The sequence below is a fragment of the Psilocybe cubensis genome, chromosome 7 (assembly GCF_017499595.1).
Source record: "Psilocybe cubensis strain MGC-MH-2018 chromosome 7, whole genome shotgun sequence".
NCBI classification, from domain to species: Eukaryota; Fungi; Basidiomycota; class Agaricomycetes; order Agaricales; family Agrocybaceae; genus Psilocybe; species Psilocybe cubensis.
In genome coordinates, this window is record NC_063005.1 from 1920352 (window position 1) to 1943411 (window position 23060).

General features: G+C 45.9%; 5 protein-coding genes across 5 annotated transcripts; 2 read left to right on the top strand and 3 right to left on the bottom strand.

The window, feature by feature from the left end:
- Positions 1-98: 98 nt before the first annotated feature.
- Positions 99-3740, top strand: JR316_0008159 (uncharacterized protein; the record flags this gene model as incomplete). The annotated part of the gene is made up of 9 exons (XM_047893874.1): positions 99-161; positions 397-757; positions 819-1145; positions 1208-1468; positions 1773-1883; positions 1937-1995; positions 2304-2403; positions 2502-2518; positions 2589-3740. 9 exons carry the CDS (start codon positions 99-101, stop codon positions 3738-3740), a joined length of 2451 nt encoding a protein of 816 aa, XP_047747189.1.
- A 374-nt stretch (positions 3741-4114) lies between these two features.
- On the bottom strand, positions 4115-4713 carry JR316_0008160 (V-type proton ATPase subunit G 1; the record flags this gene model as incomplete). Its single annotated transcript, XM_047893875.1, has 4 exons — positions 4115-4291; positions 4344-4444; positions 4500-4581; positions 4648-4713. 4 exons carry the CDS (start codon positions 4711-4713, stop codon positions 4115-4117), a joined length of 426 nt encoding a protein of 141 aa, XP_047747190.1.
- A 4036-nt stretch (positions 4714-8749) lies between these two features.
- JR316_0008161 (Symplekin) lies at positions 8750-13077 on the top strand (the record flags this gene model as incomplete). The annotated part of the gene is made up of 15 exons (XM_047893876.1): positions 8750-9008; positions 9070-9184; positions 9238-9406; positions 9460-9587; positions 9639-9824; positions 9879-10476; positions 10526-10944; positions 11004-11079; positions 11130-11287; positions 11337-11446; positions 11495-11873; positions 11928-12207; positions 12261-12501; positions 12553-12662; positions 12718-13077. The coding sequence occupies 15 exons, from the start codon at positions 8750-8752 to the stop codon at positions 13075-13077; spliced, it is 3588 nt and encodes a 1195-aa protein (XP_047747191.1).
- A 3594-nt stretch (positions 13078-16671) lies between these two features.
- On the bottom strand, positions 16672-17794 carry JR316_0008162 (cytosolic Fe-S cluster assembly factor nbp35; the record flags this gene model as incomplete). Its single annotated transcript, XM_047893877.1, has 4 exons — positions 16672-16697; positions 16747-17392; positions 17451-17681; positions 17738-17794. 4 exons carry the CDS (start codon positions 17792-17794, stop codon positions 16672-16674), a joined length of 960 nt encoding a protein of 319 aa, XP_047747192.1.
- Positions 17795-18247: 453 nt separating this feature from the next.
- Positions 18248-22953, bottom strand: JR316_0008163 (Rho-type GTPase-activating protein 1; the record flags this gene model as incomplete). The annotated part of the gene is made up of 11 exons (XM_047893878.1): positions 18248-19104; positions 19162-19368; positions 19429-19557; positions 19631-20374; positions 20430-21326; positions 21388-21566; positions 21628-21788; positions 21837-22066; positions 22124-22277; positions 22333-22420; positions 22469-22953. 11 exons carry the CDS (start codon positions 22951-22953, stop codon positions 18248-18250), a joined length of 4131 nt encoding a protein of 1376 aa, XP_047747193.1.
- Between the last annotated feature and the right edge of the window lie 107 nt (positions 22954-23060).

Below are 23060 nucleotides of genomic sequence, written 5' to 3' on the forward strand. Positions count from 1 at the left end.
GTAGTGTCCCTGAATTGGCAAACCAAAGCCGGCGGACCGATTCCGTTAGAGAATCCAGTGAGAAAATGACAACCAGCCCTTTCCATCCAACCACTATCATGCAGAACGCAGATTCAAATGCTGCCTTCATGAAGGGCCCAAAGCGAAAGCGTCTTGCAAAGGTATTTCTACCCCTTTGTTCCCTCGTTTGCCTCTGATATCTCCCAAGGCCTGTGATGCGTGCCATAAAAGCAAGCGTCGCTGCGATGGTACAGGTGCGTCTCGTATTGCGTACTCCTCGTTTACTTTTCTTATATTCAGCAAACATTTAGCTCCGTGTAGCAATTGGTAGGCCTTTTGGCATATCTTTTCTAGGTCCATTATCTTATAATGTTCAGTTATTACGCCTCCAAACAGTGCGCTTATACAGACGCTTCGGGTCGGCCTGTTCCTGCGCCCCGTTTATTTAAGCCAGAAGGACAGGATCCTCAGCCATCGTCCTCGACATCTGACAGTCGTCTCTATCAGCAGTCCCAGTTCGCTTCATCCTCTAGCAGTCAGCTTCGCTTTTATCCTAACCCTCCCCTACATTCTCTTCCGTACCAAAGTGGTGTCGACGAGGAGGACAGCAAGCTTTCCCGCAAGCGTTTCAGGAATGAAAGGGGCGATCCCATGCCAGCCGATGATCTTGTAATTGAGGGTCCCATTTCCCATATCGTTTCCGTTGATCACCCCGACATCGAGCTTGACCCCGCTCTCAAGCGCGAGCTCACAAATCGTAAGCAGAATTCACTTCTGTTGGTAAGCCTGCTGTCTAAATTGTTTACATCGTCCAATAGTATTTTTTGCACATTGTCATCCTGCTCGTGCAATCATACATAAACCCACATTCTCAACCGCACTGAGTCTAAATCGCGTCCCATCTCATCTCTTGCTCGCCGTGTGCGCTCTTGCCGCCCCCTTATCGAAACAACCTACTATCCGCACCTCACCGTCCCGTTTTGCCGGCAGACCTTTTGCAAACGAGGCCCTTTCGAAGATGTTCGATGCACAAGGCCGCCTGATTGTACAGAGAGACCTTGCAGCTGCTCAGGCACTCTGCATTCTACAGCTGCACGAAATACTTACGAACGAACGAAACACCCTTTGGGACTCCCGATTTCATGGTAATATCCCCTTTCTTCCGGCCCTGCTTCCCACCTTGAATATCGCTGATCGGAAGAAGTAGACCTCGCACTTCAAATTGTAGAAGGCCTCGGAGTCCATAGCCCCGAACATCCGAAACTCACCCCGGTCCCGTCTCCAGAGTATGTGGAGGCCTCCATCGAACACGAATCCACACGTCGTATATTTTGGTTAATTCACGTTTTGGACCTTCTTGCATCCATCTTTTTCAAAAAACCAACCACTTTTGCAGATGGCGAATTGCGACTAAGATTACCCGTTGATGAAACCAACTTTGAGCTTGGCGCTTACTCCACACTTCCTGGTGCGTGGTTGATTCTGTTTGAACTATTTATTTTTCTTGCTTTTTGCCTTGAACCCCCTAAACCCCACAAAAAAGAAAAATTATCTCATGCCAAATCCTTCGTGTTCCACTGGCAGTCCCGCATGTAGATTTCTTTCCACCGCTTCTAATCCCATTCATGTCAGGATCATATGCTGTTCACTGCCACTCATTTTGATATTTCCCATCCTGCACCACATATCGCGACCCTTACATCCCACGCCTTTCCTATTTGCTTCACTGTTATCCCCGCTTCTCTTCAAACTGACATTGCATCTAAATTTAGAATATCTCTACCTTCCGGCGGTTAGGACACAATATGCCTCAGAATTCGGACATCTCATTCGCATTTTGTCGATATATGCCAAAATTGAGTGCGCGCTCGACGAAGGCAATGGTATGTAGGGTAGCATTATCTCTACGACAGCCGCTCAAGTTGATCTGTTTTAGATCCAGCAACAGCTGCCAATTCTGATGCGGCACTCAAGGAGGCCCAACTAAAGATGGAGGTTGGTTGCATCTGATGTACCGTGCCGCCTGACGTACACCTTCATTGACGTGCATATCCGCCATTGCAGGAATGGGATCGTACACTGCCCGAACATCTCCGCTTCTCTGAGCAAAGCCTCGAGGTTCAGAAATCCATGTTCGAAACGAGTTCTAATACCGGCGCATGGTGTTGGGGTTGCATACACGTCTATCATGCATCGTGCGCCCTCGCCCTGAATCTTGTGATTACTTTTCCTTTTCTGTTCCTTTGCACGGAATCTGCTTCATTTTCTCATGTGACCCACTATGGGTAATTCTTTATTTGCAGGCTCGACAACGCACAATGCGTGGACCCAAGACTGAGCCCTCATGGGCGCTCCAAAAGATAGAATTGATCTTGAAGATGCTCGGCGATCGTGCTAAAAACAGTATTCTCAGTTGCGTATCGAGGTTTCCCTTCTTCCTTTCTTGATTCGTCTGGCTAAAGTTAGTTTTCTTCATTCCACCCATTTTTAATATTTATTAGTGGGCTCCGCTCTTTGGGTGCGTCATGCCTGTTTCATAATCACTACTTTGTCGCCCTTACTAAATCCATCACCTTTGTTTTTCCCAGTCGTTAATCAAATATTGCAAGAGAGATGATGCTATCGTCCGAAAATGGGCAGCTGAATATGAGGAAGAAGTTGGAACCAAAATATTCGAACTTGTTCAGGATTGGAGGACCCAACCATCTCCTCCACATCAGCACCAATATCCATCTCATCCTCATCCTCATCCTCAGTCGTCGCAGCACGTTCAAAAATACCAGCAACAACCGCATGTTCAACAAAATCCGTATACCCAGCAGCATCTTCACCGACGGATCTCGGACGCACGACATCCTGGATCCAATTCACAAGTTGTTCTCAAGACGACCAACTCCAACGTATCTCGACCGCCACATCATCAACATTCTTCCGATTCCTCATCGTATGGCAACGACGTCTCGAGCACCCAAATCATCAAAAGGTCTTCAAGTCACTCTCCTCCTTTGTCGTACTCCCTTGGCCGTCAATCAAACGCTGGTGGCCACATGAACCGTTCCTCGACCGTATCAACACAATATTCCTCCGCTGGTTTCTCTGAATCTCTTAACAACAGTAGCAACACTGACAGGGACGTGCGAGGACAATCTTCTGCCAATAGCTCTGGCCTCATTCTTTTACATTCACCGGTGTCCGGTCCGAATAGCAACGAACCTTCAGTTCCGAAGCAGGGCATTCCAGAGAAGTATCACGGGAGGGAAGTAAACGTAAATCACGCTCGATGGTCCCACAGTAACGGCGAGACTGTCGGTTCTGCTGACGTAGGGAAACAATCAGCTTACTCAGGTGGTACAAAATCTTCTGGTGATCCAGGTGGACCTCCCCTGCCGTCTAGTGGAACAATCGCTGGAGGAATGGTCAACAGTAGCGCCGAGTCCGGCCAAAGGAGTTTTTCCAGTCTGGGAGATGGAAATCAGTCATTGCCATCTCTAAAGGCAAGCGGCTTGTTGGATTCGTGGGGTTCTTCAAGGACGTCAGAACCGCATAGCCAAAGTTCCAGTGGAAGTTCGCAAAAGCCTCATTCTATTACATCGCCGCGGAGAACGCCTCCTGGAAGCAGCACCTTAAGTGGGTTGATCACTTCTTCCCATGCTAGTTTGCATTCAGATGCAGACTTGCGTCCTCATACAAAGCTTGCCATGCCGGTGGGGCTGCAATGGCTCGCCAATGAGTCACGATAACTAACAGCTCATCTTCCCATCATTTTCATTGAGTTGAACTCTCTTTTTGATTTTTTTTTTGCTTTTTTGGTTTGTATGATTCTTACTCTTGACCCAAAACACTCTGTATTCTCATCAGCTATCGACCTGTTATACGTATAAACTCACGCCATTCCATCTTGCTTCAATTGTTATCAATCGCGTTCATGTATGTAGCATTTTCATCACTCACAACTCATGCATTCAGTAATCTCCTAAGTTTATGACGATTTCCATATCTTGTACCGATCCCACATTTTTTGTCACTCCAATAGCACGTAGTATAGAGTTAGAATGCTATTATTATTGTTGGTCCATGGTGAATGTACAATTGTGAAAGAATAATAAATCCACGATTAGGCGTTTAATTTCTTGAGGTTCCGGTGGAGTTCTGGTTGGACCAAAGTCGCCCTTGTGAGAAGGGTATTGACCACTTCGTCTTTCTTCTTGTTAAAAACAGCTTCGATCTCCTTAAGTTTAACTTCCGTGTCCTTGTCCAAGGCAGCCTGAGTCGTAGATGTTGTGCCAGCGTGCTTTCAGAAGATGAGTGTCTGCGGCATTGCTAATACAAGACGCCAAACATACCGATGCCTCGTATGCCTTGAACTCCTGTTCCTTTGCCTTCTTATATTCCTCTATCTCTTTCGTGGCTTCAGCACGAGCATCCTTCAGCTTCTGCACGCGATCTATGCAATTTTGTTGTCGTGAATGTAGACAAGGATGACAAGGAGGGTAGCTTACATTGGCGAGCTTGTTGCACGATCTTTGCTGCTTCCTTCTCAGCCTCCAGAAGCGTTTGGATGCTTTGCGATTGTTGGGCTGCCTTTGAGTGTCATTGTCCCATAAGTTCGCTTGATTTGCTACTGCATCGGGATATACATTGACATACCATTCGGTGGTCGCTTTCTCCTAAGGTGATTTCAAACCCCGCAACTAGAGGAAACACCTGACCCATCTATCGCTAAGTGCCGCCGGCCTCACCTGGCAAGTTGAAGTGACCTGTATACATACGCGCTATTCACTTCTTCGATTCCCCATTGAGAACGGTGCTCTGGAAGTCCCATATTCATTTGTTCTTTTCTAAACCTCAAGTGATTTCACGATGAAATTTTCGAGTTGACCGCTATCTATTATTCGATTCTCATCTGTCCCTGTATGCTGTTCTTCAAATTAAGTTTCTCTTCCGCTACTTAATGCACACCAGTCTAAAACGATGGACTACTTGTGATTAACGCCTGTTATACAATGGATAGTCTTCTTCCTGTATACTAGCGTCATGGCAGGCAGAGTCTACATCTATAGATGATTGTGATATGCAACTACGCAACTCTATGTAACCTGTTCACCGCCACCGCATTCCCCTAAATGCTACTGAATCTGTAAACTTCATCATTTCATCTGGATTAATGTTGGCCTGATCCTTAGCAATGTTATCTTGACTGGTGGGATATGTCTCGCTGAAAAATCGCGCAACGGTCACGGTGGCTTCCTCTTGACTTACTTGACGTGTACTTCTGTGTCCCAATGGCAAAGTCGAGAAGCTGTTTACCCATGCCAGTTTGGCCATAAAAGCCTGGCAAATGTAATTAATCGTCGCAAGAATCAATGGCTACTAGTATGGCATTGGTATGACCCCATTGAACTATACTGTAAATGACTGGCAGAGCTCGTATATCTCTGGTACCTCCATCGAGTATCTTGAGCTTTAATGGGAGATGAGGCAAAGCTCACAACATACGGGTATATTATATTTATGGTCTCTCACCTACTGCAATTACATTCTCAGGCAAGCTGTTGTATCTGTATAACGATTGTTGAGATCAGGTTCACACCCCAAATTTAAACACTCTTGTTTCGTAGTACACCTTACATCTCGGAGTACGGCTGGCGCTCGTCAAGACCGACAATGGTAAAAAGAAACGTGCCATTCTGAGGTAGAGACATTCAACAGATCTGATATTAGATGGAAGGTCGACAAACGATTGACAAAATAGTGCGAAAACTAATACCATCTACTTCACAGGGAAAATCATTGTTCGCCCATGCTGCGAGTGTTGCACCAGTGACTAAGTTTCAATTAGCTCACGAATAGCTGAGGCGTACGAATTCGTACCTTTATCTCTCCACATGGACGTTCCGACCTTCATCCAGGGTTTACTTGAGTGATGGATAGGAAGACTTCAATTTCCGAAACCGAGGTAGCTGGGCACAGATATCCGCGGTGGTAAGTATTATGATGACGTTTATCACAGGGCCTTGCGTGTACTCATGATATTTTCTTCGTTGACATCCTGGTTTTTCGTATATTGAAACAGTGGCGTGGGGTTCTGCTCTAGAAAATTTCCCGAGATGCCCAAGCCCAAAAAAGCACTCCCTCTTCGAGAACGTTAAAATAAGTACAAATTTTTATGCGACACTAATGGCTACCGTCTTTTGTCCCAGATATACTGACGGTTAGCCACTCAGCCTTTGATAGTAGGGCAGGGTGCGCAGACACAGCGGCAGAAACAGAGGCATCGTGTTACAAATACATCAAAGTAAAAGATACCAAGGCTGCGCAAGACAACAATATCAGGCGGAGATAGTGGGCGGGTGGGCCAACAAGAAGGGTCCAGGAAGTAACTGATGGCAAGGCTATTAGGGGATCCAGAGCTCAGCCGTAGGCTCGGTGTTAAATATATCGAAAATCACGCAGCTCGCTTTTTTGGTATACGAAAAGGGATGGCAGATTAAAGGGACAGTGGCAAGCCAAGTCATATTAGAAGGAACCAGAAACTTTGCCAGCCAGGTCCATAACAGCGCAGGGAAAAAAAGAGACCTATTTTCTTCCAAGCAAAGGATTATCCAAGAGCAAAAGCACCGTTCTATTGTTCGACATCCAAGTGGTCCATCGCATTTTAAGTCATACACAAAGCGACGGCTTCAAGGCCGAAACCAAGGCAGGCCAAAATGACCGAGTCATTGAGCAATCAAGGTAAATTTTAGCTCGATTCCCTGTCCTTCGAAACGCCAACAAAGTGAGCTGGTAGCTAACAGATCGGGAATTCCGCGATTCGCGAAACATTGACAGCTGATTATGAACAATACATAATAGTCTCCGCCTATTATGTTTGATAGAAATGAGCAGCAGAAGCGAGAGCAGTCCGCGGACTGATGCCAGTGAACTTTGGACATGATGCGCGATTGTAATGGGTGAGGTCTAAGCGTGGTTCGATTACCCGGAAGCGCTTAATTTGTATCATCACATGATGTACAGGAGGGGGCACCTTTAAAACTGGGGTTGCACAATCCCTGATAGCGTGACAGGCAGGCATAATCACGCGTCACGCAAGGTTTTGTCACAAAACCTGATACATGCCTATATTTCTTCATTTCAGATGATTACCTTCTTATAATTCAGCACTAATGAAGTCTAACACACATATAACACACATTTCAGTCTTAAAAGTAGGGCGTTAATGCAAATAGTACATGGAATAAGCCATTTACCAAAAATCACGTGATGATCACAAAGGAGAACTTACAAGCTGCAGATCTGAGAAATATGGTATGGAATTTGAGATGAGAATAGACATATTGGCTTTAAAAAACCGAGCATTTATCATCTTAAATCATGAAAATCGGTGCAGAATTCATGTAGATATGCTCTCTCATCTAAACATGGTCGATGCCTGAATGACACACCCAAAAATAGACGCGGCTGAGCGTGGCTCCCGCTCCAAGCCATCCAAAGGCCAAAAATTGTTACAGGTGTAAAATGGTCAATTCTTCACCAAATCTCATAAATTTAACTGCGCTGGAATGCTGTTTTAAAGGGAAATTTAGTTCAGTAATATTTAATGTAATCCATAACATATATGGTATATATAATGGTAGTTATATCAATCCATAACCAGTATTTGGCTATCAACTCATTACAGCCTCAAATCTGCAAGTGGATTTGCAGACATAAAGTAATCTAATTTTCATATGCTACAACTCTATCAGAGCAGATTTTTTATATTGTGCTTCTAAGTATGCTAAAGTGCCTATATTACACGTATATCTCAGAAACCAGGAAGAATTTCAAAATCCGGCTCTGATAGATCGATTCCAAATTCAATTCTAATGAAAAAAACTCTACAGATCATACCTATATGTATATTTCCTGAGGAGATAATGCATAAACATCTTTGAGGTCTAAATTTGGCAGGCAAAACACCTTGATCAAGCATTTAAAACACGTTGACAAATTTTTACAACTAATTAATACCATAGGTTTAGAGATAAACTACGTTCTGCCTCTATTAACATAAAAAATGGAGCAACCTTGATTTGTGCAAAGCACAAACTCGATGTCTCAAGAAATTGCCTGGTCACAGGTGTGACCTCGCCTGTCACTCGATGTCACACTAACCGGGGATTGGACATCCCCATTAAAACTTGGAGCATTCGCCTTGCATTCGACGTCAATTAAATCCAAATCCCTATTCTTCATTATTTTCCAGAGGAACTGAAGTATACAACCATCATGCATCCGAAGGGTTCATCCATTTTGCTGTACATGACAATTATCACTGATTTTTACTCACCAATTATATCACATTAATCTGTGCGAACGCTATTAGGATGAGCTAGTAAAGCGAGCTTGATATTATCTGAAGAAAGGAAATTTTGCATAGATTGTCATTGTCGTATCTCTCAATCATTTTATTTTCAGGTAAACTGAACTGCCTGTAAATGACTTTGTTGGACAGAGCCTTTTGAAAAGGGCTTTGAATTATTGAATCCAGGAAACAGCTTGACATGGGAGCCTGACGTATTTTCTCGTTAGTAAGAAACCAGAATGTTGGAGGAGGCAAAACGAGGTTGTGAATGTGGAAATCAAGTTGCAAGTCGCGAAGCGCGGTGCCTATAAACGAGCGTTGATTACATAATGTACACCTATAGCTTCTGTCTGTGCAGACTCTTTCGTTTGACGGCGGTACTGTAGGGTATTACAGAGATCCCAGATGGCCAGTACGTCCAATGACCCACTCCAGACTCTCCAGGCTGCACTTTCTGCACCTGCCAACTCACAGGAACAGGCGAATCTGCTTGCTACCTTGCGTGAATCTCTTGAAGCCAATCCAGCTCCCATTCCCATACTTGTTCAAACACTCATTAATGTCGTCGTGAATTCCGGAGATTCTCTTCTTAAGAGATGGATTCTCGACCTCTTACACTTCGCGATATGTCGCTCTTCCCTTTCATTGGATCAGAGAACCCAAAGTTAGTCTTAAAATCGAAATAAGTTCTGTCAGACGATCGTTATTTATGAACTTGTTTTCAGTGGCCGTAAAGGCGTTGGATACTCTTGCCCAGCTTCTGGATGACCCTCAGCCCGCCATTCTTAAAGTCACCATACAATGTCTAGCGTCCGTGTACCCACTCGTTTTCCGTCACCTGTAAGCAGTGTATCAAACTCGACGACGGTATTTGTTGTAATAGCTCTTTGAAGATGCACCAACCGAACCAACCCTGCGCCATGGAACATCCTCTCATCTTGCAAGTCGCGCATTATCGACTTCGCCTTCAATCCCAATGTTAATGCTGGTGTTAAACTTTCGGCTATAAAGTTTGTACAAAGGGTTATCTTGGTGCAAGTGCGTGGTATATCAGATCCCAGAGTGCGTCTTCTCCGAATGCATTTCTTTCATACCCTTGCTAATTTCAATTCAAGCTTCAAAACAAAAATGACCCAAACATATCTTTTTGCCCTGTCGACCATCCCTTTATCATAGTTGGCAAACTTGAAGCAGAGGGCCAGAAATTACTCGAAACCTTGGCTACACTGTTGTTTAGCAGCCAGTGAGTTTGGCTATCATTCCATTAATGATCTACTCTAACGTATACTATTAGCGATGTCGACCTCCTTTCTGCATTGTTGAACTCATGGGCGAATCTTATTAAGCAACGTCCTGCTACCCTACCGCTGGTTGTTACCACTTTACGATCTTGGACCCCCGCAGCTTTGGTTGGGCTTTCAGCGTCTAGTGTGCGAAGTGTTGAGAAGGCTGTTCGAATACTCTTGACTCATATATCCCGGTATGTCATATGTTGCTCGTCCGATTGAAGTAACACGGTTGATATCGCAATTAGTTTGCCAAATAGCGCCCCATTTGTCCCACAGATCAATGAAGCAATCAGCCAACAGACTATACGTATGGAAAAGGCTGCCGCTGAAGAAAAAAAACGTAGAGCTCTTGCAGCAGAGAGCCGTAAGCGACCGTCCTCTAACGTAAATGAACCGTTAGAAAACAAGCGTATCAAACTTGAAAGCGAAGCTGCCAATTCCTCATCCGCCGCACTCCTTGCCGCTTTCGACTTCACATCCCTTCCGGCCCCCCTCATTACTAATCTTATTGTCGCGAACCTGGAAGCCTTTACAGAGCCACAGTTGATCGCGATGGTCGATGCCTACAGGCAGAGTCGAGGACTTACTGTGACATCTACTCACTCCATCGCATCAGATAAATACTCTGTTTCAGAACCCAACGCCTCTGCTCCATCTAAACCGATTGTTGGACATGAAGGTGCTGTCCCATCTGCTCGCAAGAGTGGGGTATCCGTTGAAAAGAGTCAAACACCTCTGGTTGAACCATCTGAGCCTGTAATAAAGGATGAACCTGTTGATCCCCTGAAGATGGACATCGACGAGGAGGAGCTTGAATATGAGCCTGAGAAGTTGAATGAAGCAGTAAGCGGTAAAACTTTGACGCTTGGTATTTACCTGACCCATCTATCAGCTTTCAGGTGCACCAGAAATTGGAAACGATTTTGTGGACACGGGAATTGCCCCCACTGTCACAGATTTCCAGCTTGTCGACTTTAAGCTACCACCACCTCGAGAACTCACAAATAGCGATCGTACGAAGCTTGTTAATGCTTCAATATCTCGAGTGTGGGATGGAGCCGAAGAACTTAACGAAATTGGCGATGGGCTATCACCTGAGTCGATTCAAGCTGGAGGGAATTCCCCATCCGAGATGTGGATGCTTCTCTTGGTGCGAATGATAACTCGAGTGGCTGAACCACCTTCAGATCTCGACGGGGACACGGCTATGGGTGATACTAGTTCCAGTCTCGTCGAGAATGATTTCTATGTACGACAGGATCAACTTCGCCAGACGCTTTGCGATTACATCATGACCGATTTCCCTGCTCGGTAAGGTTGAAATATGGTTAATCTTTTCCCATGGCTAACCTTTCATTTACTTGTCGTAGTGTACGATTGGCGACAACATGGATGAACGAAGAATGGTATAACGATCAAATTCGTTCGATGAAAAATCGAAGCTGGGTAAGCCTTTGGACTTTATAACCCTGACGCTATCTCACAGTGTCCGTTAGCGGCCTAATTACGACACATGGCTAAATCAAATTGTCGTTTCATATCAAACAATGTTGGACGGAAAGGACAAAACCTTCGCTCGATTCTTGTTAGATCTTCCACTGGTACCCAATGATGTTCTTGATCTACTTCGTGATCTATGTACAGACAGTTCAAGGTAATTTACTTCTATCTGTAAAATATTTCTCTGCTCATATTTTTGCCAGCCCTGATAGGATGCAGGTTGGATTTACAACGTTACGAGGGTTGGTCAATCAAAGACCATCTCTACGCATGGAAGCACTGAACGTTTTACTTGAGTTGACGACTCACCCAGGTGGGTTCTTTTCCCTTTTTTCCCATTCTGTCTAACTGTTACCCTCAGAAAAACGAATCCGAGGTGCAGCTATCAATACAGTCAAACTTTGGGTTCCAAATTTCCCTCCTATGGAAGGAATGGTCCGAGAATTTGCTTTGCAAATGTTGCGCAAACTTCAGTTGAGATCTGAAAACCCGTCGCAACCCCAAAATGACGTCATTATGAAGAACTCCGACCAAAGTGTCAAAGACAACTTTGACAACGACGTTTTTAGCTCGAATGAACCACTAGAAGAAGGCCAGGATGGCCAATCGTCACTAGAGGATCTTGTGCATACCCCGTATTTACCCGAGCGTATAGAACTTCCTGCGCAAAAATCACAAGTCCTTCAACATGTCGAACTCCTTTTCGCGCTTTGCGTTAAAGTGCCAGAATTTTTGGACAGGTGCGTAATTATTCTACTTTTCTTGATCCTTTTCTTATTCATAACATTTTAAAGAATATTTGAAGCATATGTCAACATGGACCAGACAGTGCAAGAAGCTATTCAGGATTTGATTACTGCTCTTATTCGATCATTAGGCTCGAACCACGGCAAACTTCTGACGTTGATGCGACAATTCCCCGTAGGGGCAGAATCACTGGCTCTTCGCATTATGACCATCTTTACAGAACATGGGCGACCTAGCTCACAACTTGTCGCTTTGGTAAAGGCTCTCATCAACGAACGTGATCTTGATGTCAGGTTCCTTATTCCCATTATCGCCGAAATGGATAAGGTACAGCGTTTGGTTATCTCACGCATTGGTGTTTGTTAATTGTATGTCTGTAGGCGGACATCATGCGTTATCTGCCACGCATCGTTTCTAGTCTTAACGGCCAGCAGGAACCAAAAAATCTTGTTCGCTCTGTGTTCAGTTCGATTGTGACAACTCCTCCTCAATCATTTGGTAGCGTGTCGTCGAATCTTCCTCGAGTGAGACAAAGCGAACTGCTAACGCCTGCGGAATTAATGGTGCTTCTGCACGAATCGGAAAAGGAACATGGGTTAAAGAGAAAAAGCGCAATAGAAGGTAGGAATCCTTTAGTAATTTTGCATCCATATGTTCTTAAGACTTGCATAGCGATTGGGATATGCTTTTCGATGACGGATGTATTCCGTTCAGAGGTTCTTGCTGTCGTCATGCAGCAGATCATGGATGAGCCAGTGCTCCCCGTTCTTTTCATGAGAACGGTAAGTTGCTCTCTGAATGTTTAGATGTGTGAGCACATGCTTAAAGAAACTTCAGGTCATCCAAGCTGTCACGACATATAAATCTTTGGTTGGATTTGTCTCAACAACCCTTTTCTCCCGCCTCATTACCAAAAAAATTTGGACAAATCCTCCATTATGGGAAGGATTTATTCATTGCGCCAAAGTCATTGCCCCCGCTAGCTTTGGTGCTCTATTGCAGCTTCCCAAAGACCAACTTCGGGAACTCGTGGACAAGCAGCCTAGCCTAAAATCCGGCTTGAGAGATTATGTCACAAAGAAGGCACCCAATAAAGCTCGGGGAGCAGGATTCCTTGATATTTTTGGTGAACCAGATGAAAGCACACCTTTGCCTCCAACTCCCCAGCCACCGGAAATATCAGCTGCTGAGTCATGAGTACAGGCATTGGTTGTTAACATCTTTATTTTTTGAATTCATGGATATGCATTACTAGGCATCACTCAATCTAATGAATTTGTAGTATAATACCGCTAGTAGTCAATTAAAATCTGTAATTCTGACTGGATCCGCTTTTTGATACCGGTTCGAGGAAGTAAAATGAAAACAAACAAACAGCTTATCTACACATTACACAGCCAATCAGTCGGAAATCCTGACGCAATCTATGCCTGGCAAACTTGTATGTGCCTTTAATAACAACATTCAAGTATTCCAACACGACACGTTTCCGGCGACTTGAACATAACAACTTGTTTTTGGCTTGAAAGACACGACCACCTGCGGAAACAAATCTGTCGGGGGCCCAAGTCATCAATTACCCGCGCAGTCGTTCTCGTTCCGTCCATCTTCGTCTTATCTAACGCATGTCTCGTCCAGCAAAGTCTCCCCGGAGATCGCCTCGTCACTCTCGACGTAGACGACCCCATGGTGACGGTTCGAAAGAAGATGAAGACATATCTTCCTCACCCGTAGCGCCTTCTCCAGGATCCTGGAATGTCGATCGAGGGAGATCCAGGGTCAGACGGCCCTCTAATCCATTCTCTGAGGAAAGCTTGAGAAGGAGGTGTGTATTAATTGCCGCCTATGAATTGCGTTGCTATTCTCTATATCTTAACTTGGTATGACGAAGGGGCTATCATTCCATTGTCTCATCGTTCCAGAAAGTCTTTCATTTGGAACGCCGCTGGAAGTTGGTTCGAGAGCTCGGATCCGGGGCTTATGGGGTTGTAATGTTCGTGTTTTTCACCTTCTGCGTTATGCCCTGATGCCTTACTTGTGCTACAGTTCCGCAGCTGATGAAATTTCGGGAGAAACAGTTGCTATAAAGCTTGTAACTCGCGTCTTTGAGAAGATTCAATTTGCCAAGCGGGCGTTAAGAGAAATCACACTCTTGCGACATTTCTCACATCATGGAAATATAACAGGGCTGATAGACCTGGATGCCATCTCTCCAGACTTTTCAGAAATGTACGTATCTAGCCCATCTGTGCCAGTACTAGAGCATCTCTCACAGTGTATTTAGCTACATATTCATGGAGGTATGGCCCGACGTATAAAGTCAACTACATCATGACCAACCTTTTCTTACAGCCCATGGAAGGTGACGACATTGTGTCATATATTGAGACTGCTTCGGTTTAAACTAAACCATTATCTAGCTGACCTTCACCAGATTATCAGATCAGGGCAGGTTCTTACAAACGAACATGTTCAATATTTTACATACCAGATTCTTCGAGGTGTGTTCAGCCATACGTTTAGGTTGACTATGACAATTTATTCGAAGTTCAGGTATGAAATATATTCACTCTGCGGGAGTGATACATAGAGATCTTAAACCGGGAAATCTTCTTGTAAATGCCGATTGCGAACTCAAGATATGCGACTTTGGATTAAGTAGGGGCTATGATGCATCACCAGATGAGAACGCATCACATCTCACAGAATATGTTGCCACGCGGTGGTACAGAGCACCTGAAATCATGCTGGCATACAGGTATGAGATTTGGTTCTTCTTCATTCAGCAGGTTTAATCTGGTCTAATGGCGTTATGTAGACGGTATGACACAGCAAGTAAGTGACCAAGTCTTCAAACTCTGACACAACTCTTACTATTCCCAGTCGACGTCTGGTCGATTGGTTGCATTCTCGCGGAGCTATTGATCGGAGCACCCTTGTTCAAAGGGAAAGAGTGCGTTGTGATACATATGATTGATATCCTTTTTGACAGTTTCCCGCAGTTATGGTCAGGAAAAAAGCACGTTACACGTAATCTCTTCTTTCGGCTGATTTCTTGTTCCCTCCCAGTCGACCAGCTCAACAAAATTTTCGCTGTCTTGGGTATGGTTTTGTATCTATATGTGTTAATTATACTGACGGTGTTAAAGGAACACCTGATTCTCATGTAATTCGCAGAATCGGTAGCCCAAAGGTAAAGGATAATGCAGCTTTCATCACACCATACTAAAACGTGGTTAGGCTCAGGCATATGTCCGATCGTTGCCCATAAAGAAAGTAGTACCCTTCCGCAAAGTGATACCCAAAGGTGATCCTCAAGGTAGATTCCGTTTTAGTTACCCTTTGGTTTGGTGTTGATAGTTGTCATATAAGCTCTTGAAGTTCTCGGGAAAATGTTGTGTTTTGATCCCAGCAGCCGCATAACTGTCCCCGGTGCTCTGGAACATCCCTGGTTGTCTGCGTATCATGACCCTGCCGATGAACCCGATTGTCCTGTCAAGTTCGAGAAATGGCGGGAGATAGAGAACCTCGAAACAATGGAGGAATATCGGGAGGCGCTTTGGAAAGAAATAGAAGATTATCGACGAGAGGTTCGAGGGCTTGATATAGATTTATCTGCATTGTCTGCCCTCCCTGCCTCACCGCCTTCCGTTCCTCATCCGCCTAACCCAACACCTTCAACCTCTGTCAACTTTGAGGAAGAGGTCTTCACCCAATCACCTCGACATGTTGAATCGCATATTCCAGCCGAAGATTCATCGTCTTTCTCAGCTGCCACCGACGAGCCTGTAACTGAGAAGCCCGAGGAAGCCGAAGACGTTTTAGCTGATATTCGGCCATCTGTTAGTCCAGAAAGCTATCGACGCTCTGCTACAACCCCTACGGATCCTGTTGTAACCTATGCACGAAGATCAAGCATTATGCAGCCTTCTCGTCAAGGCTCAACCTACAATTCACCATTGCCGGGTTCGTATGTACCGACTTTTATCGAAGCTGCAGGCACAGACAAGGCAGGTCAAGGAAGCATTGCTTTCCCAAGTCAAGGATATGTTGTTCCCGCCCGCTCTAGGACGGGTTCCACAACAGGCGGAGAAGTCACGCGCAAACTTTTGCGCACTCTGTCGACAGTTTCAATCCATGAAAGTGCAGAAGGCCTGGCAGGCGGTCTGGCGGGGATTGCGCCTATTGGGAAATTTATCACGGAAGTGAATACTGAAGCAGATGCACCTCCGTCTGAGGTACCTAAAGACTTTGGCATAGTTTCTGACGATGAAGACAAAATTGGGAAGGGCTCGACAATCAAGCCAACCAGTCGTTTCCAAGTTGGTTAAAATGTACATATTTATGATTGTCCTGTAGTTATTTAGTGACCCTTGATCTTATGTATGACTGGCGGACACTTGTTGAATCAATGCTGATACATACATTAGCATTATAGTACACACTTTTATTTAATACACTATATAACTGTGGATGGTACAACGCCAGTAGGCTCACTAGTGCTTCCGGCCTAAATTGACTGAGGAAGACTTGCCGCAGATGCAACAAAAATCCAAAACCAACGCCGCTTCAAGTATTCCACGAAATCTGGCTCAAATGCCGCAATGATTCAAATCAACCAAGAAGAATGTGTGGTTGCTTCCGATGCAAACTGTACCTCGTAAAGAGAATCAGCGATGGGAGGAAGGTGTGAGCATACAATTTCAGCCAACTTTCCCCTCAAAAAGCTTCTGGCTGCGCAAAGATACTCCAATGCATAATGGGAGCAAAGCAAACAAAATTGGTATACAATCAATCTCCCAAAATATTCTTGATTTCTAGATAACTGGTTAATATAGCCGAAAGTAGAGAAGAAAGGCGACATACTGTCTATTATGTCCAAATAAGCCGTTGTAGCTGGACTGTCGGGATATTCGTCTAAAAAGCTAACACCATAGTCGGCGCTCATTCCTATCCGTGGGTCTAAGGGAACCGCTCCAAGGAATTCGATATTGGTCTCTTTGGCAAGATTTTTGCCACCACCTGTACTGGGCTTGAAGATCTGGGATTCATTTTTACATTTCGGACACACAAATCCAGACATGTTCTCCACTAATCCGAGGATGCGGATTCCGACTTTTCTGCAGAAATCAATCTCACGCCGGACATCTTGTAAAGCCACTTCTTGAGGGGTCGTGATAAGGACTGCTCCGTCAATCCCGCTTTCTTTTAGGTACTGGACGATGCTCAAGTGTTCATCGGACGTTCCGGGCGGGGTGTCGATGAGGAGATAGTCCAGGTCGCCCCAGTCTACGTCCTTCAGGAACTGGGATATCAGGCCGTTCTTTTTGGGACCTCTCCACATTACAGCATCGCGCGAGGTTGGTAGCATAAAGCCCACGGACATCACAGCCATGTTATCCTGCACGTAAACGGGAGACCAGCCGGAAGATGAGGAATGTACTTGTTCGTTCGCGATGCCAAATATTGTTGGTATTGAAGGACCACATATATCCACATCCATGATTCCAGTCTAAAACATAGAAATTCAGCGATTGGTTGTTATACGTCAATGGTTATAACGTACGCACCTGGGTATCCTCATCGGCGGCAAAAGCCCAGCCTAGTTGTGCAGTGAAAGTGGACTTGCCAACTCCTCCCTTGCCTGATAGAACGAGGATCTTTCTCTTCACGGACGCCATGCGCTCCTTGATAAATGGGAGCGATGGGTCTGGAAGTTTAGTTGCGCCCGACGCGCATATTTCTTTATTATCACACCCTGCACAGGCGTCTGATTTGCCCGCTTGCTCCGACTCCGTGCCCTAGAAATTCAAGCTCAATCACTGTTGCATTAGCAAAAGGAAAAAAGGAGACACACCGGACAGTGTTCAGGAGCGTTCGATGGTATTGACTTTGGATCTGGGACTGCAACCATTTGTCGATGGTGAGTGTAAGGCAGAAAGCTTGATCAGCAATGGACTCTTCCAAGTTCAAGCGGATTAATAATTAATTGGGCCCGTTACCAACCCGTGGGAAGTATGTCTTAGTATAGGAATTATTTCTATTTTTGAGATTGATTGTCTGGATAATGATACAATGTAATTTTGGCCATTGATTTTTTGGTCTAATGGCTGGGTGGGTGGGGCATCATGCCAGGGTATAATGTTAAGTATCGAAAATGTTCGTCCATGTCATACTATATATACTGAAAAGAAAGTATGTGGGCAAGTGATGGTAAAGTACATTTAATGATTCAAACAAACAAACAAAAAAAAAGTTAGAAAGTCAACAAGGTATCTGAAAGCACCAGACGGGTGTTAGGGAATACTGTGTGAGATTGGATATAAACATGAATGAAGTGATGCAGCGAGAACAAGGGGCGAATGCATCACGAGCGCTGTCGAGTAGATGCTGAAGATGGATAGCCATTCATAGCAGGACTGTAGAGTTGAGTTTGCGACTGACTCTGGTCGGCGGGTGGTAATCTGGACTGGGGAGCTACAACTGATGATGGCCTAGAGGGACTACTGGAAATGTTTGCACGGGAAACAGGTGGTGGTGGCCAGTCATCCATCTGCGGATTCCGAGGGATATTTTGTACCATACCTTGATTTTGCACGCCCTGAGGGGTGGAGGGAGAAGTCGATGGCGGGCCATACTGTTCATTCCCTTGTTGTTGTTGCTGCTGTGCCCGCTGTACATTCCGTTCTGAATTCGACGGCGTTCCAAAAGTCATTCCCTGTGGCGGTCGCTCGGACACAGGTGAATTTATCGGGGGATATCGAGGTTGTGCACCATTAGGCTGATTCAAATAGGGTGTTCCAGGCATAGGCCGTCCATTGGAACCCTTCAACCGCATATACGTGTCTACCTTTTTCAGGAATTCCTTACTGGGAAGGTCCAGCGAGTTGGCAAAGTATTCTTGGTCGTTGAGGATAGGTAAAAACTCCTCTGGCACCGTGAAGTATTCATCTTGGTGTTCCAGAAGCGAAGTGACAACACGTAGGCCACTGAATGTTTCATCTCGCAGTGCATCTCGGCCCCGGGCATAAAGGATGCTAGGGCAGATGACAGTCGCAAGATTCCCCAAGTCCATCTTGCTTCCAGTCTCTGCATCCATATGGGCAAATGATGCAACCCATTTCAAGAACACAAATAGGACCTCCATAGTATCTCGATGGCTCTTAGGCAAAAGTAGTGAGATCATGTGGAGATATCGATTCCTGTCCTCTTCCGATGGAAGAGCTGAGGTAACTCTGTCAATTGAACGGCAGAGTTGGGAAAATTAAAAAAGTAACGCACATTGTGATGATACGAATAGCCGGTGCAATTTGAAAGTCATCAGTGGATCAGGCAACTCTCTCAAAAACTTTTTAAGCAGTGCTGCGACTTGTACTGGGTTATCTTGGGACAAGTCCACGGACGAAGGATCCCGGTCAATGGCGTCTGTCAGATCTCGTAATCTACGGATGTTTCCACTCTTGCGAAAGATACCCTCCACAGACATATCTGTGTGCACAGAAAAGAATCAATGAAGTGACCCCAAAACGAAGATAACGTTTGACGCACCCATTTGTCGCATTGCCGAAATGACATCGTCAATGAAACTTGGCACTCGTAATGTTGCCCGCGTTGCTCCCAGGAGAGAATCCGATCCTTCTCTTTCCACTAGAAGTTCGAGGGGAATGCCAAATACACCTTATAAGAAGAAGAACAGTTCAGCCTCGTTGCACACACACAAGGAAAGAAAGTGAAAGGATAAAAGACAGACCTTTCTTCTTAACGTTCTTCTTATCGCCCTTGAAGAGCTTGTTCCAGAACCCGCTCTTCTTGGTTTCCACCATTTCCAATATCTCGTCCAAGTCAAACTGATCTTTAAGCGGCGATCGCGTCAAGGCGAGAACGGCACAGTGTTTGACAATAGCCAATTCCAAAGCACTCAGCTCGGCAATATATGGCGTGGAGCTTTCCCGGGGAAGCGATCGTTGTTGTTCTCGAGCCTGGGCAACCTCCATGAGCTGAGGGATATCAGCAAGTGTGAGTCCCTCATCGCGCTTTGGTATCGTCGACTCTTCGCCTCCAGCAGGCGAATTCGGTGCGCTTTCATCGACGATCATGACCTCTGTGTTGTTTCGCGTCAGCGAAGGCCGTAGGCCTTGCCCCTGAGGTTCGACGGGCAGCTTGCCCATATTGGCACGAGGCGTGTTGTGCTGACTGGGAGGAGAATACTGATGGTGAGGATGCTGGTGGCCTTGAAATTGCCCCTGTTGGCCCTGCTGACTTTGATGCACATTGACGTTGTTTTGATGCAATGTACCTTGAGCTCCAGGCTCGTGCTGCCGCTGTGGCAGATCATACGGGTGCACGGTTCGTCCCGCAGGGCTTTCCACAATCGTAGAGCGTTTTGGCAGACGAGCGGTGGCGGACAATTTGCGATCCAAATGCACTGATTTCATGCGCATTATATCTCCTGAGTTCCGATACAGCTCGGAACCCGGATCGCCCGAGGAGGAAACTATGCAGGCAATAGGTTAGAACAATACTAGAGCCCAAAATTGGAATAATCATACTCGGTGACATAGGAACAACCCCTTGTTTCTTGAGGAGGAGATACAACCGCCGTAGGGCTACGTTGAGCAGGAACGCGTATTGTTCCAGACGCTGTACAGCTTGGAAGCCTCCCCTGCAACCTGGATGGGCATGTTCGGTGCAAAGGATAAGGGTTGGAACTTCGCCAAAGGATGACGTATCCTTCCTCGATTCCGGATCATACACAAACGCACCCACATTAGCTGGTGGTCGTCGAGCAGTTGAAAGTTTTGGGGGTTGGTCACGACTTGAGCCATCTTTGCTAACATCCTTCTCATCCCCACTCTTGGACGGTTGCTCCTTTGATACTGGCACGGCTGCGACCTTGCCGCATTGGGCACACTGTAAACAATGCGAATGCCACCGCTGGTATGTGCCTAGCCGCACGCAATCCTCTTCAACAGTCAAGTTGCATCGAACGCACAGATCCGAGGGAGGATTTGAAGACGATTTCGAGCCTCCTTCTCGCTGTGAAAAGGGCGATTCACCCGCGTTCTCTGGAGCGAGACTGCGAAATCCATATGTGACGCCTTGGGTGCCAAAGTTGGCATTCGGATTGCTTGCGATCATTTCTCCGTTTTGACCCTTGATCATTCGCTTTGCAGCTGGATTGCCACCCTGGACGGCCAACAGATGGAGTTTATCGAGGAAAGAGCCCATGGCCTCCCTTACGCTTTGTTCGCGCTCGAGCTTTAGGGCCCCTGTCAGAGCAATCCGGATGAGGATTTTCAGATAATGTGCCAAGCCAGTCACGAGAGCGAGCAGTTCCTGTGTCATGCCCATTCTACGAGCACCGGTTTCCTGAGTGTGAGATAGTAACGTAAATAGTTCGACGGTCTTCCGACATAGCATACGAGCTTCCCTAACGTGTGACATGCCTGACAGAAAAAAAAGGGTTTAACGGAACCAAAAAGAGAAGGTAAAAGGAAAATAACAAACCTTTCACGTTTAGAGAGGCAAAGTGGAACTCGAGATCGTCAATTGTGCCAAATAGAACTTCTACATGAAGGATGAACTTTTCTGCCATTCGGATGGCGTCGAGGTATGCGCCGTTGCTGACTTGTCTGAGCATGTCAGAGATACAGGCAGCACTAGACTCTTCAAAAGCGGATAGAACACTTGAATGGGAGACTGTCAAGTCAGTTGACCGATAATTAAAAGAAAGAAGACAAGACATACGTCCAAATACGATAGACCTGTTGTTCCATGCGAACTTGCTTGTCTTTTAAGCTAGAGGGTGTTTCTCGCTGTTCTTCCTCGACATAGGCAGGTTCATTGTGATCACCATCGACAGATATGGAACTTGTCGGACGGCGTGTTGATACTTTAACATTCCAGAACTAGACAAGGGGTTTATATCAAATAGATGATGTATTCATAAGACTGACCTTGTTGATCATGTAACACTCTGGATGCCAACACTCGTCCCTCATATTCCTGTTGATCTCGACGAACTGCTTTAGGATGGCGCTGTTGCAGCCTGCACACTTTGTGGCAAAACGAGTAGAGTAGTGGAAATGACAATAAACGTCTCCATCGTGCTCGTAATATGAATCCTGGGGGCCAAATAGAGTGGAGCAGAGTGAACATGTAAAATGTTCGACATGGTACTTTTTGTCTGAACAAGAAAAAGAGTTGGAATTGGATTAGAGGGGGAGAAAGAGATGATACGCACTACATGCCGTGATATAACTCCCTCTCAATGCCATACCACACTTTGCACAGATCAAATTAAGCCGTCGAAAGTAATCGCGTTCGCAAAGCGGACTTTGCCTGCCCCCCTGGCCCTCGATGGGAAAGAACTTTGAAGCGACGACTTCACCACAGTCCTTAATAGAGATAACAATGAGAGAGAGGAAAGAATGGTGGATGAAGGATAGATACCATGCATCTGAAACAATTCAAGTGGAAGACGGCGCCCAATGCGCGGACAAACGGACCCTGGATTGGCTTTGCACAGGCGGAACATGTGCTGGGAGGAATTGAGAAGGAAGAAGAGATGGAAAAGAGAGATACTTACGTGGAGGATAGACTTGTGGAAGTGGAAGTGGTGCTGGGTGGGGGCCTTGAGGGATTTGAATTGGAGGTAGAGGCCTCTGAGTGAGATTCTGAGTGGGTGGGTGGATTGTAAGAGTTGTCTGAATGGCCTGAAGAGGACGGTGGCTTTGAGGGAGTGCCTGGACGACTTGTAGCTGATGGGGAGGTGAGGAAGGGTGGAGACGGCCTCGGGGAAGATGGAGACGGTGAGGACGACAAATGGTTGTGATTGAGGTCTTCGCTGCGGGGCTTTGGGAGAGAATTCGGGTTTGTTTTGAGATCTGGAGGCCCTAGGGTGGAAGAACGAGTAGGAAGAGCCGGACGGTCAGGAATGGAGGGGGAGGCGGTGGGGGGCGCGGAGAGGGGAAAGCTGGGAGAAGAAGGGATGTCGATGTGAGTGTTGAGTTGAGAGTTGTGGTAGGGGGACCACTGAGAGTTGGCTCGGCCCTGTTCCCTGTCTTTGCTCATCGGTCCACGCAGGCGGCAAGCTCAACTCGTCCTCTGCCATTTCCTCCCCCTCATTTGTCACCGTCACATGTCTTGTCACAGTTGATTAATAAGCTGCCTTCGCGTTC